Source organism: Cyclopterus lumpus, chromosome 7, assembly GCF_009769545.1.
Source record: "Cyclopterus lumpus isolate fCycLum1 chromosome 7, fCycLum1.pri, whole genome shotgun sequence".
Classification (NCBI taxonomy): Eukaryota; Metazoa; Chordata; class Actinopteri; order Perciformes; family Cyclopteridae; genus Cyclopterus; species Cyclopterus lumpus.
The window spans coordinates 6,656,936-6,673,432 of NC_046972.1; the positions used below are offsets into that span (position 1 = coordinate 6,656,936).

General features: G+C 44.8%; 1 protein-coding gene across 3 annotated transcripts; it reads right to left on the reverse strand.

Moving 5' to 3' along the window:
* On the reverse strand, positions 1-15,925 carry plekhm2 (pleckstrin homology domain containing, family M (with RUN domain) member 2). Of its 3 annotated transcripts, XR_004609696.1 has the most exons (21): positions 15,093-15,924; positions 13,183-13,289; positions 12,903-13,012; positions 12,692-12,791; positions 12,408-12,495; positions 12,130-12,304; positions 11,192-11,251; positions 9,467-9,746; positions 8,634-9,371; positions 8,473-8,542; positions 7,841-7,931; positions 7,510-7,574; positions 6,346-6,434; positions 5,991-6,123; positions 5,257-5,447; positions 4,569-4,634; positions 4,081-4,240; positions 3,755-3,934; positions 3,201-3,317; positions 2,838-3,064; positions 1-1,660 (listed from the first exon to the last, which is right to left on the reverse strand). XR_004609696.1 is itself a non-coding variant. In XM_034536661.1 (20 exons), exons 1-20 carry the CDS (start codon positions 15,150-15,152, stop codon positions 2,927-2,929), a joined length of 2,943 nt encoding a protein of 980 aa, XP_034392552.1. In that variant the 5' UTR covers positions 15,153-15,925; the 3' UTR covers positions 1-2,926. The 3 variants fall into 3 exon arrangements, 2 of the variants coding, with proteins under 2 accessions (XP_034392552.1, XP_034392551.1); XM_034536661.1 differs by having other exon boundaries at positions 1-3,064; positions 5,257-5,372; positions 15,093-15,925; XM_034536660.1 differs by having other exon boundaries at positions 1-3,064.
* Between the last annotated feature and the right edge of the window lie 572 nt (positions 15,926-16,497).

Consider the following 16,497-nt stretch of genomic DNA (forward strand, 5'->3'; position numbering starts at 1 on the left):
TTTCCTTTACATTTATTCAGTCACACCGTCCAACCACAAAAAAAAAAAAAGGTATATTTGGACATTCGTTACCATTATGAACAGTGTAAACCCTTCTGGACATGCACGTACTCATGTATATGTGTGTGTGTGTGTGTGTGTACAGTATGTTACATTTGATAGCACTCTTTTTACAAGTCAATTAAACCGCTAAACATCATACATAGATAACATGCAGTAATACCGATGCAAACAAAATCAAAAAAGCGCTTTCCCCCCCACAATGCATCACTCAGAAGATGTCGTCCCCACCATTGGCCAGCAATGTCCCACATTCAAAACTCTGCTCGAGAAGACGTACTTTACATTCACACTTCAGAGGCCACGACTCTCTGCAGCGGATTCTTTGATGTTGACCCAACAAACAGTTCAAGTCCAACTTACCAACGCTATTACGGAAACTCACTAAACTATTAAAAAGGACGTTTACATAAAACCTTTTTCCAACATGTAATTGTAATATGACTTTGCAGCCTTGTCTGTGTGCGCAAAATAACTTAATCATGCTGCAACAAACCAAAATAGAAAAATATTAAAATGAGAATATAATAAGAAAAGAAAACGGCAGCAACAAAACACACGGTGAGGGTTACGGTTTGGGATGTGACGTACCTTTTTCACCTGAGATTAGATTTCTTTGTAAAAAAAAAAAGCAGGAGACGAATGCGACCAAGTGGCACTTAGAAAGGCTTAAAGCACTGATTAATGGTGACATGGCGGTAACACAGTGGGACTGAGAAAGACATTTTGTACATACAATAAATAAGTGGCATATGTATTGGGCTGAGTGTCATTTGAAGGTTTCGATACAGAGTTTAGGAAAAATAAATAAAACCAAATTGTATTTCTTCAGTATCATACTTTGCTGAATATAATAACATTTGTTTTACAGAGTATTTTTTTTTTTTTTTTTTTACAGACAAAATCCTAATTTAATAACAATGAGAGAGCATTCTGTGCCAACATTCAATGCTGAATTCAGACTTCAAAGACAGTATCATGGTTGATATCCAGCGCCTTCAATTCTTTGACTCATATTTTGAAAAAAAATAAGAAACCAGAACCGCAACATAAACCGAAGAAGATTGTTCGAGTGGTGCAGTCGCACAGGACGAGGTCATCACGAAAAAGGAAGAAACTTCATTTAGTCAAACGTCATTTAGTGGGAAGGTTTTTTTGTCCAGTTCAGGCACGGTTGACAAAAAAGGCAACATTGTCGTTGCAAAACTAAATCCCCGGCTGACCTCCGCCTTGTAGTGAGATCACTTAGACACCGTCATTGACAGAGCAGCAGCACTCAGATCAGAGTTAATGTTGAGGACAGATTGAAACACACGCACGACCGACTAGACTTTGTAGGGAGACTATGAAGGGTCTAGTTTAGGGTCTTCAAATTTGTATTCCTTTTCCAAAGAAATATCGTTAATGTTACAGGCTACTTAAAAACATTAAATCTGCGAAGAACAGAAGCATTTTCCTTTAAATAAATGTCTGCAAAGTCACCATCTATAGGGAGTAACCACCTACTGTGAGGTGACACGGCTCTCCAGCCCTCCAAAAAGACACCACCTGCAATTGCTGCTCATCGCCAAGGGGCGCCGAACAATTGTTCCCACTTTCTCTGCAAAAGGTCATACAAAAAGCACGTTATGATATTAAAACAAAACCATAACTGGTACCATTAGAAAAAGGACTAACAGCAAAAACAATGTGCAAGTCTGCATGAAAGCCTCCACTCGTGTCTACGGAGTGGAGGTAAAAAAGGCAAATCTGTTGCATTTCCTGATAGTTTCTTTCTTGTCTTCTTTCTTTTGTTTTAATCAACGTGTGACAACGTTTAAATTGGTAAAGAAAGTGGCCATGCTCAGATGGAGCATGGCCATGTCCTGTCCAGTGCAACCGTTGAGCATCCAGATGTTCTTCGTATCGAGATCCTCATTCTCTCAAGCTCACGTCCGAAGTGACGGGGATTCGGTGTAGAGGCACGTGACCTTAGACGACCTTAATCTGAATGTCAGACATTACACAACCATCAGTGATTATGCGTCGGGACTGTACATCGCTGTACATTGGTTCTGTACGTCTTGGAACTGGCACCAAGCAAGGAGTGACTTAGTGTCTTCACACAGCTGTGTGACTTGTGCCAGTCAGAGAGCGTTACTTCTGTGTGCCCAAGGCAAGGAGGGTGAACTTCTTCCAGGTAGCAAACAAGCATCAACTGCCCCCTTCATTTATGGCTTTTTATTTGTTATTTTAGTAAACCTTACTAATTTTATTATAATCATTTTCTTTACAGTGCAGGAAAGCTGCTGGTAACGGCTCCTCGTCTTCCTCAATGTACTAAATGTGCGTTTCCTCATCAGCTCAAACTCAATTCAGCGGGATATATTGTAACGCACGCTGTAACGCTGACGTTATGTGCTTTCTACAATTATCCATCGCCATTTCCTGCAGGGCGTTTTCCGTGCGGAGAGAATAATGATAGATTATAGAGAAAGAGTCATATCATTTGACCCCAAACGTTTCCCTTGGTTCCGCATATTGGTTCTCCGTTGCTGCTATTTCTTAATAAAAGGAATAATGGCACTAGATGTGTCACTAGAATCAAATACAAAGCCGTTTGTATTGTTCGGTTAATAGGGATTCATTTCACTTCAAGTGAGAACGTCCTGCTGTTGCATCGCTACTTCTGCAGGACGCCATCAGGGAACCAGAGGTGCATCAACCAATAACCGCGTCGGATTGTCAGCTCAGTTTAGAGTGATGCAGATCGAATGCCGGCGTTAACGCCGTCTCACCTGGAACGATATCAGACCTCTTAACCATCAGTCCGGCTCAGTGGCCACCCCCACAGGTAAAAGTGTATGCGCGCATGTGTGTGCGTCTGTCAGCACCAGGGTTCGCGCTGGGCTCGGCCTCGGGCCAGACTATCTGCCCTCTGCCAGGCGCTATTCATCAGGGCGAGGGCCTCGCCGCAACGCTTCTGCACGGGCGGATCCAACACTTGTCTGTGGGGAAGATTGACCTGTGTACGGGGAGGACATAAATGAGGGTTTGACTCGAGGCACGGCCATCGGCAGTAGTTGTTGCATGTGAGATTGTGAATAGTTTTAGGGCAGAAAATATTGCAATATTACGGATCTTTCTGTCCATCTTCCCACCTGGTACACAGCCCTCCATGTGTCGTCTAGCGCCTCCAGCAGTCGATCTCTCTCCTCGCAGCCGCTGAAGTACAAGACCCACGGAGGAAGGAACTGGGACCGGTCTGCAGCAAACTCCTGGGAGTGGGAAAGTTGGACGGCTTTCATTAAAAAGGTAAACTGGTGTGTATATAGTGTACCGTCTGTTCAATGTTTATGCCTTTAGATACACAGAGTAAAACTACAATTGAAAAAACTAAAAGATGCTACCTGAGGATGTAACTAATAGATGAAGTCCGCTCAGTAATGTCCAACCAGTGTCGTGGTCTCAATCACGATTGTTCATGAATCAAATATTATACCTCACGATTTACTAAAAAATGACCCAGGAGGTCTCAGAGGTTTGAGGAGACGCCCGACCCGGTTAGCCGAGTGCTTTTCATACCAGAGTAAGTTAGTGCAGTTTGTTTGGAACACACCACGAAGGCCATTAGGATAGCATGGTACTAATAAAGTCTAATATAAACCCATCCATTGTACTAACTCCAAGAGAAGCTAAACAAACGGCCACTCACAATGACGCAGTACTCCTTGTCAGCCTCCAGACTGACGGAAGTGACATCACAGATATCGGCGCTGCCGAGCGAGCGGAAGAAGCTGGTCTGACAGTCCTGATGACACGTAAGCAACTTCCTGTCCGTCATCACCAGGCAACATGGGATACATGGAGTGGGGGCCAAACCCTGAGGGATGACCTGCAGGCATAGAGGCTTTCATTTAATTAAACCTTTATTATGAACCATTATGTACACCAACAGCTGTAGTAGCTGTCTAGCGTCTATTAAAAGTTTGAGATGCACGCCACATTAGAAATATAAACGCATGATGTACAACTCGTTACCCCTTTGGAGACGGACTGGCAGAGCAGCAGCATCCAGTCGGCCATGTCCTGCTCATTGTTGGCGCTGAGCTCCAGCGCCGGCCGCTCCGTCAAGACGACCTGGAAGGCGTGGGGACGCTCGGTGCTGTTTGAGCGGCGGCATCCTCCACAGTGCTCTCCTCTGTAAGGAGCACCCGGCGTGAAAATAGAAATCAGTGAATCCCATTTTCTCGCTCTCGTTGTTCACTGCTTTTGAACATAAAAAGGCGTGCACATTTTAATCAGCTTTAGTCTAACGGGCCTTTTGTTACGTCCTTGAAGCAGAAAAAGCAAATAAGAAAATGGAAGACGATTGAATTCCATCTGCTGCTCCAATTCCGTTGTCTTGGCTCACTCCGTCGTGACTTACTGGGACAGTGGAGAGGCGTCGCGATGCCATCAGTAACACTGACCTGGGATGACAGGTCAAAATGTCTGCCGCAAAAAAAGTTCAGCCAGTTGGCGCTTACCCCATAGTGACCGACAGCAGAGGCGTCGCATCGGTCCTTTCGGCATACAGGTACAGAATCCCCTTGCTGCAAGAAAAGAAGAGAGCTATTCATATATTCACCTAATCAGACGTTACATTGCAAAAATATCACCTTTAATAGTTAAATGCATCAACCTGGTGCACAGTAACATGAAAAGTATAATTCTATGAACCCTGTGCTCTGGTAAAATATTTAAATCATTAACACATTGGCTGTATAAATGAAGGCACACATGGTGACTACACAACAAAGACACACCACGAGCTGAGAGGTCCTGGACCAGCGGTGCTGTAAAGCTGACGGTTCCCAATGCAATAGGAAACTGACAGTTTTGTATATTATACATTGTGTACCTCTGGACAGATTGGCAGGAAATCTGCTGGACTGCTTTGCTCCAGACATCAAACAGAGCTCAAGCTGTCAGTCTGCCTGGCAATAGCAGATGGCCAGAGGAAATATAACTCTAATATAACTAATTTTTCGGCCTTTTTCACTTAAGTAGATACCGGGGTTTATGGGAAATGTGAGCTACATTTTTGGGACTCGACACACACTAATTTTTCAGGATTACAGTACGTTAGCCGTCAGTTCTAAAGGCAATAAATATTCCAATGGGAAGTGACATGAGTATAGAGCCGATCTCAAGCTGACCGGTCTCAGCCCATACCTGAGAACGAGGTAGCAGCTTTTCCACAGCTCTTTGCCCAGGTAGGTGCTTCCCACCCGGTACTGCAGAGCGCCCTCCTTGGTGCTGGAAGGTAGTCCAGAGATTTGTGGGCCACCCTGGGGTGACAAAGTCATGTCCATAGGATCGTCCCAGTGGACTAGGGAATACAGTTGGATAGACACTTCACATACCTGGAGAAACAGAACAAGTATTAGTTTGCCACTGCTTTAAAAGAATATGATCTCATCATAGGGGACCCACAAACGTTATAGAATTACTGAAATACTAAGATGTGACTGCTGCTTTTTAAAAGTAAATTCATAGTGTAAATGCTACTTTTTAACCTTCGAGGCAGACATAATTTGAAGTGGAGTATTTATCAGTGATCATCGTGTTTGATATTTTGTTGTCAATATTGCATGGTGATGCCGTCCCCCAAAAAATAAATCTTTCTATACAAATATGATTAAATGCGTTTGTACCCGCCAAATGCAGTTTGACACACACTCGCTATGATTTGTGATTACTTGTGTTACTGATTTTTGTGAAACATTTCTGTTCTTTCACTCGAGCGTCTCCTAGAGTCAAAGACTGGAAAACTCTGAACTAGTAAAGAAAAACTTCCCTTATGATTAATGGTTGATTAGTAACATGTTGGCATCATTCTCTCTGTAAAGACCCTGACCTGTAAGAAAGAGCCGATTCAGTATATGAGAAGCTTAACGCGGCTGTACCTCACAGTGGGACTCCTGGGAGACAAACTTTGTAAGAGCCAATCTTTCCATGGTAGCATCCGTCAGCACAGAGGGGTAAGGAGGCTCACGACAACCCTTCACCATGGCTGACTTGAGAACAGACAAGAACCACCTGTAAGTGAAGAAGGATGGATTGGATGAGTTCAACAATCCAGTTTGTGACGCGTCCCGTGTGACTCACAATATACCATCGCATAGACACATGAGTAGTTGGGATTTTGGAGGCGTGCATGCTGGCCCTTTGCACAGGGACACGAGGAGTTGCACATTGATCGCACAAAAATATGTCAAGAGAACCAAGAAACACGAGGCAGAGAGACACAGGTGCACTCACTGAGTCAGAGAGGCATCAGCGGTGTCCAACAGGAATTTTCTCCGTCTGTTGGTGCAAACCACCGTCACGGTCTGTTGGTCAAGGCCCACCTAAAAAGGAAAAACAACATTGCAACTGATACACCAGACACTAAAGTGACGTTGTGCTCCACTACCCCAGCTGTCACATCCTGCTGGAGTCTAAGTAGTTCATGAACATCTTGCAATTAACTCGGCATGGATCATGTTTCGGACCCTGCAGAGCTCCCCATGAACACTGACTGACAGGCGAAACGGCTACTTTATTCTAATATAATCATTTTAATTTAAGTAGCAATTCGCTATGAGTGTAAATTTGACAACTACAAATCTTCCGCTTCAAAAATATGCGAGCATGACGATAAAATAAATGCGCCCATCTGTCTGTATTATGTCCCGCCCCCACAAGCCAGATATGAATGTGTTGAGGTTAGGGCTGCTACACTGACTGGCTGCTACACTACTACACTGACTGGCTGCTTGACTGGCTGATACACTACTACACTGACTGGCTGCTACACTACTACACTGACTGGCTGCTACACTGACTGGCTACTACACTACTACACTGATTGGCTGCTACACTGACTGGCTGCTTGACTGGCAGATACACTATGACACTGACTGGCTGCTACACTGACTGGCTGCTACACTGACTGATACACTACTACACTGACTGGCTGCTACACTGCTACACTGACTGGCTGCTACACTGACTGGCTGCTACACTGACTGATACACTACTACACTGACTGGCTGCTACACTGCTACACTGACTGGCTGCTACACTGACTGGCTGCTACACTACAGAGACGGAACAAAAAAAGGAGATTGCTTGGAGAAAGATTATGTGAATCATGTTGTACAATGCAGCAATAGCGGTTATTTCGGTCATGATTGGAAATAAAGTATGTGCTAAGGTATGTGGCATCTTCCTTTCTGGAAGGAGTGTTCCCATTGGTTGTTATGGGGCGAATATTCCTAGGTTGCAAAATACTCTGAAAGACACACCGAAAATCCGCTTGGCGTTTGCTCTCAACACACCTGGAGTTGACCGTAAAAAGACAACATGACAGGGTTTGTGGAAGCATGTGTGAAATAACCGCAGCCCGAGCCATGGACACGTTCTGTTGTGGAGGACACTTACTGAGAGATAGTCCAGCTCGTTATAGGAGACGGCCTCTTCCACTGTGTAGGGCTTCTCTGCTGCACCTGTGGAGGGAATCAAAAGTACAACTAAGACGTGCAGTGAGCACATTTTAATGTTAAGTACTTTCTGCCTAAAGAATGACCTCATTTAAATGTAATGCAAAATAAACTCTCATAGCATTGCTAGCACAGCCCCATCGCTTTACAAAGTCATGGTAAAAAATTGCATTCCCTAAATGTCTAAATATTATTACGATTTCCCAATAACAATATCAGCATGTCTGTACTGGTAATAAAAGCCAATACATGATATTGTTTAAGGCACTTACCCCTCCTAAGCAGGTAGATGTAACAGTCAGTCAGCAGCAGGTAAAGGGGCTGCAGGTCACCCTCCATGTGGCCTGTGCTCATTCTCACCATCTGAAAATAACCAAGACGGATTCTGTCAAACGTCTGCAACCTCCACATTCATCTGTGTAAAACTGAGTGATGGCTTCTGCCAACTGGATAGCAACACTGTAGTACAGCTGTAGGTCGTCATCATTCATCTCAAACCAGTGCACTCTTTAATCACTTGCTTCTTAAATTATGTAGACTAATTAAGCTAATAATAAATCTGCGTTTTCGTTTGTCCGTGTGGATGTTTAACAAGCTTATACCAGACGGCTACATTGCTACAGCCTGAGTAAAAGCAGTAAAAGGCAACTGGCAAACTGAGCCTTGCAACACTTCCACTGAGCAACAGTCTCCAAACCACTTCTTCCATGTCAGTTAAACAAAACCAAAAAACTGGCTCAAAGATGTGCAATAGACCATTTTTTTCGAGGATTGAAAACAGGCCTGGTAAAAGACCATGACATCACTGTGCTGCTCTATTTCTTTAAATTATACTATTTGATTGATACATTGACATTTTCTCCAAAGGATTTAACTTCTTTCAATGTAAATAAAAAATAAATACCTTGAAGAGCTGCTCCTCGTTCTCTCTGAATACATGAATCATGAGAAGAAGCAAGTGATTGTTGTCCACACTGAAATATGAATAATTAAGAACATTAAACACACTTTGAACAACATTACAACAACAATGCGTGTGTTTTCTTGTTTTTAGAAACTCCTTACTTGAACTCTGCAGGATGAGAATCCTCTGCTTCCTCAGCAGATGCATTATTGCCAGTGTCCTCTCCTTCCTCTGTGACTTCCTCCCCGGTCTTCATCTCGGGTTCCGGTCCTGCCGACACTTTTGCATCTCCATCATCTTCAAGGCCACCTGAAAGAGTTTGCGATTGGCTATGCTCTGCAGAGTCATAGTGGCCACCACCCGTGGGAGTAGAGTCTGAACTGTTGGCGGTAAAGCAGCATAAGTCTGAAGGCGCAGGAGGGGCCTGCAGGAAGAGAGACGCCTCTCCTGGGGCTGGGTCGGGTGGCTCACCCCCGGAATCCTCTTGAAAGGGCTGCTGCGTCGGGGGCTCGGGACCCCGGTCACAGCCTGCGCTGCTTTTCTCCTCCCTCTCCCCTCGTCGCTCCCAGACATCCTCCCCGTCCAGAGGCCCGTTGAGCCGGTCCATGACATCGCGGAGCGACTGGCCCACGGTGTCCATGGAGGTGTCCTTCATCTCCGGGAGCCGTAGGAGGCCTTCTACTCCGTCCTCGTCCCCTTCCTCCACGACCTCCGAGCCCCCCCGGCTTCTCCTCAGCTCCGACTCGGCATCCAGCTGAACTACAGTGCCATTTAGGGAATCCACATCCTCCGACGACATTTCCATGTGCTCAGAGGAGACAGAGTTATGGAGGCTGCTCATGGAATCTGTGGAGCCCCTCCCACGCCGCTTCTTGGCTGGTTTCCTTCGTCTGGCCATCCTGGAGGACCGGAGTGGTTAGCTGTGGCTCCTCCGCTCTAATACAACACAGAATGTGAGCAGACGGGCCTGAAACTGAACCGGTTGCTACTGTACCTGATGACCTCCAGCTCGTTGCCGGTGCTCTCCGCGTCATCTCCAGCGGTCACGGCGTTGAGGCAGCTAGCCAAGTGAACCGGGGTGACGTCGGCGGAGGTGTTGGTGTCCGAGTCCCCGTTGAAAGGGTTGTGTCTGTACGTCGGGCTGTGCGAAGCAAGCTGAGCTGCTGCCTTCATCTTGAGAGTGCCAATAGAAAGGACCACCGTGTCGCTGATGACCGTCTGGGGATCAGAGCCACTGGATCGTGGGCAGCTGGCCTGGTCAGTCAGGTCACCCTCTAACAGGGAAAGTCACACCGAGAGCTAAAGTAGCAGTCACCCACATGTTGTTATAAATATACATAAGAATTACACAGAACCTTTGCTGCCACCGTCTTGTTGGTAAGTTGAGTGAATGAGTGAAATCAAAATGGTTTTACCATAGTAAGTAATTTAGAGTTAAGTATATTTCCATATACCAAATGTTTTTGTTTTTTTTCATGTTTTTGTATCCAATAGAAAGTTGACCAACGAGACATTTTCACAAAAGCTCCGTGTGTTTCTTTAACAGCATCGCGCAGGAACAAAGGTTAGTGGCTGCGGCATTCCTTTGTAGTTCTTTGGCAGGGTCAGAGGCACAAAACGCAATGCAGAACACATCAAGTAGGCACACGGACAGCAGCTTTCTTCGCAGCACAGGCCTGGGTCAAGTATTACTCTGCAGTTCGAGATGGGTCACACTAAACTACACCCATGCTGCTTCCATTAACTACTTAACAGCTATATGATCATCCAAACTACAAAACACTGACCGGCTCACTGAAAGCCGATGCTGTAATCATTTTAATAGAATTTGCATTCTATATACATAAGCAACTGTTCTTGATCGCTACCTCACACTGCAGTTGAGCTGATCCAAGGCCAGTGCCACATGCCACACAGGAAGAGAGCAACACACCAGACAAAACAGACAAACAGGGTGTAATGGAGACAGACTGGACGAGGTGAGTACCAGGCAGTAGACCAGGCGGTTATCTTGTTGCGGTAAATACAAAAATTTAAAAAAGGCAGAGTGAGCATTCGGATCATTCCCAAGATGAGCAACGCGTGCAGAGCATGACAGATAACGGCTCCGTGTAGACACCCAACACAGAATCCCAGCAAACCGAAGCGCTGCTCTTCCTCCTAAACTTACCTGTCAACTTATTAATAACTATGATGATGCCTTGTGTTTTTGTTCCATAATTCAACTCATAACATGATCATTAAGAAAAGCTTGACTGAAAATGAATGTGGGCTGTCACATTTTACTAGACACTAAAATACTTGTCGAAAGAAGGCTTTCAGTTAGTTCATACCTCGTGTTTCATGGAGGTTAACATAAAGGTATGAATTAATCTATCGTCGTCTGATTAAATGTCAATCAAATCCAGTTGTACACTGATCAAAGTAATATGCCTGCCACATCACATCATTTATTAATTTATATTAATAGCTGAAAATGTGCCACACAAGTTTCTATCCTAACACACATCCCCTCAAACTGCATCCATTCCCCAAAATTAGAAGCACTTCTATTTTGTCTTTTGCACCAGCTAGCTGTACTTTACACATCAACATGTCGAATTACTGACTGGCGTACGCAGCATGCGTTACGCACAAACTGAGGGATGGCCATGCCAGAAAGGAGGGAGGGAAGGAGGGAGCAAACGGCAAGAAGGGGATGGGTTGACCAATGTCCCACCTTCCCAGTCTGCACTTGGCAATGACTGCAACACGGGGAAGATGTCACCGAAATCATAATCTAAAAAAAAGAGGAAGGATGACATTCAATATTAGAGAGAGAGATGGAGTGGAGACAGGAGAGAGGAGATTACAATGGAAGAGAAAAATAACATGACACATGGTATATGAAACCGCAGAATTGATGGGGTCGAATAGACAAAGTGGGAACTAAAACTAAAACAGGGAAACTGACTCAGTACTTTGTGCATTCAGTGAGTGTTGCAAATCACCCCAGTGAGAACATTCTGGAACATCTGAGCCTCCCGACGCCAAGTGATCCATTTGAGGAAATGCACTTTGGTATTCGTGAGTCACAAGAGTCTGCGAGGATCAATCTGCTTCAACATGCCATCGGCTTGACATCACTCTCTGAATTCGTGCTAAAGCGTACAAATGTGTACTTGTGGCGTGATCCAATCATGAACCCAAAATAAATGCTGACAATCTGCGTTAAGAGTTACATCATGATTAGCACTATAGTGTCCAGATCAGAGGCACACAGAGACACACGGAACTGACACTAGCTTCAGGATGAGGCTAATTCAAAAGGAGAGCAGTACTGGCTGGTCAACACTGATGGAGAATTAAAAGCAAGTATGGGTCCAAATGATTATTATAGTATCGTATATGATTATTAAACCAGTTAATCGAACTGTGTGTGTCTCCTCTTAAAGTATACAACCACTGGTGATCAAGGGAAGCAGATGCCAAGAAAAAGCTTTTCCGAGATGATACTATGGATCGGTATCGAGAAATATTTTATTAGATCACTATCAGCAAAAATAAAAGGATTTAAGATTTGTTCATCTCTGACTATGCCCGCCGTTAAACACTGAAGAACTTTGATTGGCATCGGAGCCGACAAAGAGTTAAATCGGGACACACTCGACTGCTGACCTTCACTGGAGGGGGCGATGGCGCTGTCGTCCCACTCCAGGTTGGTGGAGGTGAGGGAGGTGAAGGAGTGCAGGGACAAGCTGTCTGAGCTGGGCAGCCTTTCCTCAAAGTCCAGCAGGTTCTGGGGTTTGTAGTAATCCGGCATGTAGGGGGCCACGTCCAGATAGGGCACGTCCTGTACCAGCAGGACCCACGGGGAAAAGAAACGTTACAAACGTGCTGCTCACATTTTGGAGCTGCATTCCCATCGATGTTAGAAATGTTAGATGCGTGCTAACCAGCTCCAGGTCAAAGCGAATGAACTCCAGGCCGGACACCAGCGTGAGGAAGAGCGTGAGGTGGTCATGACTGCAGACCAGTGCGTTCCTAGCAGAGAAGAAGTCAGTTAGCGTCGGGTGAGCGACAGACATTCACTCAACACAAAATTACTAGAGTACTTGTTCCACTTGTTCTCTCACAACCACAGCAAGTAATGCCTTCCACTCGTTACAAACCAACATTTGGTCAATTCAAAATTCCTTTTCATTTAGGTAATCAAGATCAGGCTACCTGGATCACTTACTTAAAATAGTACTTCTGCAGTAACCCTTGGTTCTCCTGGAAGAGGCGTAGATAGCTCTCCAAAGAGCTCTCACTCAATGCCAGGTACAGCCATGCTCGGCCTACACAGAAAAGAGAAGAGTTATGTTCTATAAATGTAACCCATTGAATCATGATTAGTTCTAAATACTGTGCATGCGAGTGTGTTTGACTGAGTGAGAGAGACATCTCACTTCGACCAAGGTTGGTTGCTATGTGCTGAAGCTCATCTATCTGACGGACAGCCTCTTTCCTGGTGAAGTGAAGGACCAGGACCCAGTAGCCCGAGGAGATGTCCTGCAGGCTGTAATGTAGAAAAACAGTAAATAATGTCACAGGCGTGAAACGGAAAAGGGAGTAGAGTGATGACACAAGAGCTACATTTTCACAGGAATGGAACAGTAATGTACTCGGAAGCAGCCCCGCCTGGATCAATTACTTGTAGTCGACACAGACTGGCATCGAGTCTCTTACCCATACAGCAGAGCATGGTCGAGGTGTTCACAGAGGCGCTGAAGGACCCGGTCATGATTTCGGATGGCTGGAGTCTCATCTTCGCATGCGGCAAAGTAGCTCTGCAACTACAGAGAGACATGGTTCATCTGCTGTTAGTTTAGGGTGATTTCAAAAACTCACACTACAGTTACAAAGAAATTGCTATTATTTCTAGAAAGAAATACTACAAAAAGGACATACCGTTAAAGTTTCACCTATTAATCCATTGATAGTTTTTTTTTTTAGGATGGTTGCAATTTACTAGGTGTCCCGGGGGTCACCATGCAGTGTACACCATTACCTGAACTAGGTTCTTATAAGTAAGTTGGTGAAAACATGCCAAACTGGCAATTATTAAATAAAGAAATGGCTTTAATGCGAACAAGACACACTGTTAAGTACTTTGTTTTGGCTGTGAGGAATGTCTAACTTGATGATCAAGTCATCTCATTATTTTTGGCTCTGTGCTCCTGCACACTAGATTTGAAATAGAACAGAAATTACATTGTGAGCCGATGCGAGCCATTAAGGGTGCTAAATGGTGTACACATCAATATGGGGGTGTGGGGTGTGTGTGTGTGTGTGTGTGTGTGTGGGGGGGGGGGGGGGTGGGGGGGGGGGACGCTGAAGGAATTGGAGCAATTGTTTTCGGCATGATCCAAGGTTTTAAGACAATGATCCTGTAGTGCAACATGCAGTCAAAGCAATCAAGGAATTCAGTTAAGTCCAACTAAGTATGTGTTTCACTGTTGGGATTTACTGCTATGATTTTATTGCTGTAGCTCAGACTGAAAGCAAGTAACCCACGAAACAAGCAGTGAGCCGGCTGCAGAACAGGTCTGACAAGAGCATCACCAGAGAAGATACCAAGTGCCTGTCAATGTCTGTGGAGTGGAGCCTTAAACCAGTCACAGGATGGTTGTAAAGGATATGCAACCCAAGTGTGTGTTTGGTCCCCTCAAATTGGGGCTACAAAATCCAACATTGTGCATGTGGTGTGGATATCGTTAATGATCAAACGGCGCCAAACTTATTTGATTGGAATAATTTACACAAACATCTACATTTCGACTGGGATACAAAGCGCACAACATTAAATGCAAGCAACTTTATTGAGAGGTAAGTGGCTCTTGCAGATGATGATCATTATCATCCATCATCATCATCCTGCAGCGTGCTACAAACCCTTAAGCATAACCAACTCAAGTGTAGGTGGGAGATTAGCTTTGAGGATTGTGACCAAAGAAAAAGCAATTTGACTAAGCGATGTTTGTTTGAGGTAAACACTGTACTCTTTATTTGAAGCTTGAGGCATACGTTCACGGTCCTTATGCAGTCTTTACAATAGAAGACATAAACAAGGTATTGGCGTAAAATGTATTAGAAAAAGGTGGATTAAGGAAGTAAGATGCAGTGCAGGGCTCGATTAGTTGCAATGCTGTCTGTCAAGTTAGGAGAGAAGGTAGTTTCACAATCACATCAGGCACAGTTGGACAAAGAGAACATCTAAACACATAACTCTAATTACCATGCCGCAAAGTATGCGTGTCCCGATATAGTTGCAGGTGTGTTTACGACACATACCGCAGTGCTACTGACACGGGGGGGGGGGGCACTACTGTACACCGTGGACAACAACAAGAGAAACTGAAACCACACAACATAAAAGTGGACTCATAAATCGTAGAGAAACAGTCCATGTGCCGTTTGATGACATCAGTCAGCGAAAGGCCCTCCCGTGACAGCGACATGGTCATGTCCCACCGAGTTGAAAGTTGCCCCTCTTTGGCAGACAAAAGATGACCCGTCGTGAGCAGGAATTCACGTGAAAATACTTCCAGTTTGGTGACAACGTTTTAAGAGTGCGGACCGAAACGGACAGCGCTTACCTTCTTGACTGACAGGGAGATGTTTTCCAATATGCGGTCCTTGACTCTCAGTTGATCCATCACTGGTCCGCTGGCAGCTCGCTAGCAGCCGGTCAGCTGACTCCCGAGACTCAGCTCTTGTTTTGCTAAAGCTAACGCCCGTCTAAGCTAGCTAGCCAGCTAGCGGACATTATCGCGTTAGCGGGCTGTCAAACCACCGACACGGCGTCGGTTGTCCGTTGGTACGGGTTCAACTCGACGGCGCTGCCGGTCCACAACCACCACGTTAATGCGGAGCAAGTGGCGCGAGAGGTCAACCGCTGTCAAACGGATCGGGTTAGCTTCAGCCACGGGACTTTTTCTTTTTTCTCAGCGCTAGACCTCAAGGTGGGGGTGGTTAGCAAGTTCTGGATCCAGCCCAGGATAACTTTTAGTAGCATTTGTGGTTATCATACTCCTAGTTTCACCATTCATGTTGTTAGCTATTGTAAACTACTTTACGTTACCTGTTGTCGTACGTTTGCCTGTATAAGTTTATTAATCACACCAAAGACCCGGATGACAGGGTTACTTTTTGCGCTGCTCCTACTGACCTATCGCCGTTTGAATGAGAAGTCTCCGTCGGGGGATTACGTCACCACTAGCCCCAAATACGACTTATTAGCGCGTGGGAGGACGAGAGCGACTGAACCGCGTTCAACATCATGACTATTTAAAGTTGAACTCGATCCGCTTTGTGCAAACAGACCATACGTCGAAAAATGACTTAATGTTAGACCAGTAGAACCAAGTCCTCAAGTCGATATGTTTGACTGTAATTAATCTGAGTTTTGACTATGCTTCATCCTGACTGCGTGCACCGAAGCGAATCACGTGGAAGAGGTTGGCCCTTTTATTGACACTGCACATTTTAGTTTTCCAGGACAGTATAACCAACACGACTGTTTGTCAGTCAGACTTCAAAACATTGTGTGAAGTCACAAAGCACAACTAGAAAAAACATTTCCTTCAGAAAATGCTAAAATCTGAAGATTGAAGCTGAAATATATATTTAAAAAGTTAGTCTGAATGCTTCAGCAGTCCAACTATTATTCTTCCAATCTATAATTGGGTGTTTGTGTCTTTAAATAGAGAGATCAAAAGAGAAACAGCTTCAGAGTTGCTCAGGTCACATTTACTCCACAAAGATAACAAACACATCAGTGCGTTCGGCTCAGTCTTTCCTCTCTATTGATAATAATATTTGGGTGATTTGATCATGTTTTTGTTGAGTTTTAAATGGTTTGCTAGAAAATTCACTCCCAATCCTAAGATCTCGTCTACCCTTCACCCTGGTTTCTCCCTGTCTCTCTTTTAATTTCTCTTTCTCTCTCTGTCTCTCACTTTATTTATTTCTCTTTTTCCCCCTCTCTCATTTCTTGGATTG

Bases quoted from the DNA above. Each gene is read 5' to 3' on its own strand.
- plekhm2 (XM_034536660.1), bottom strand. From the start codon at position 15,152: ATGGATCAACTGAGAGTCAAGGACCGCATATTGGAAAACATCTCCCTG. The intron at 9,372-9,466 runs GTACAGTAGCAA...CCGGTCCTCCAG, and splicing joins AACGAGCTGGAGGTCATCAG to GATGGCCAGACGAAGGAAAC. The intron at 6,435-7,509 runs GTAAGTGTCCTC...TTTCCTTTTTAG, and splicing joins ACGAGCTGGACTATCTCTCA to GTGGGCCTTGACCAACAGAC.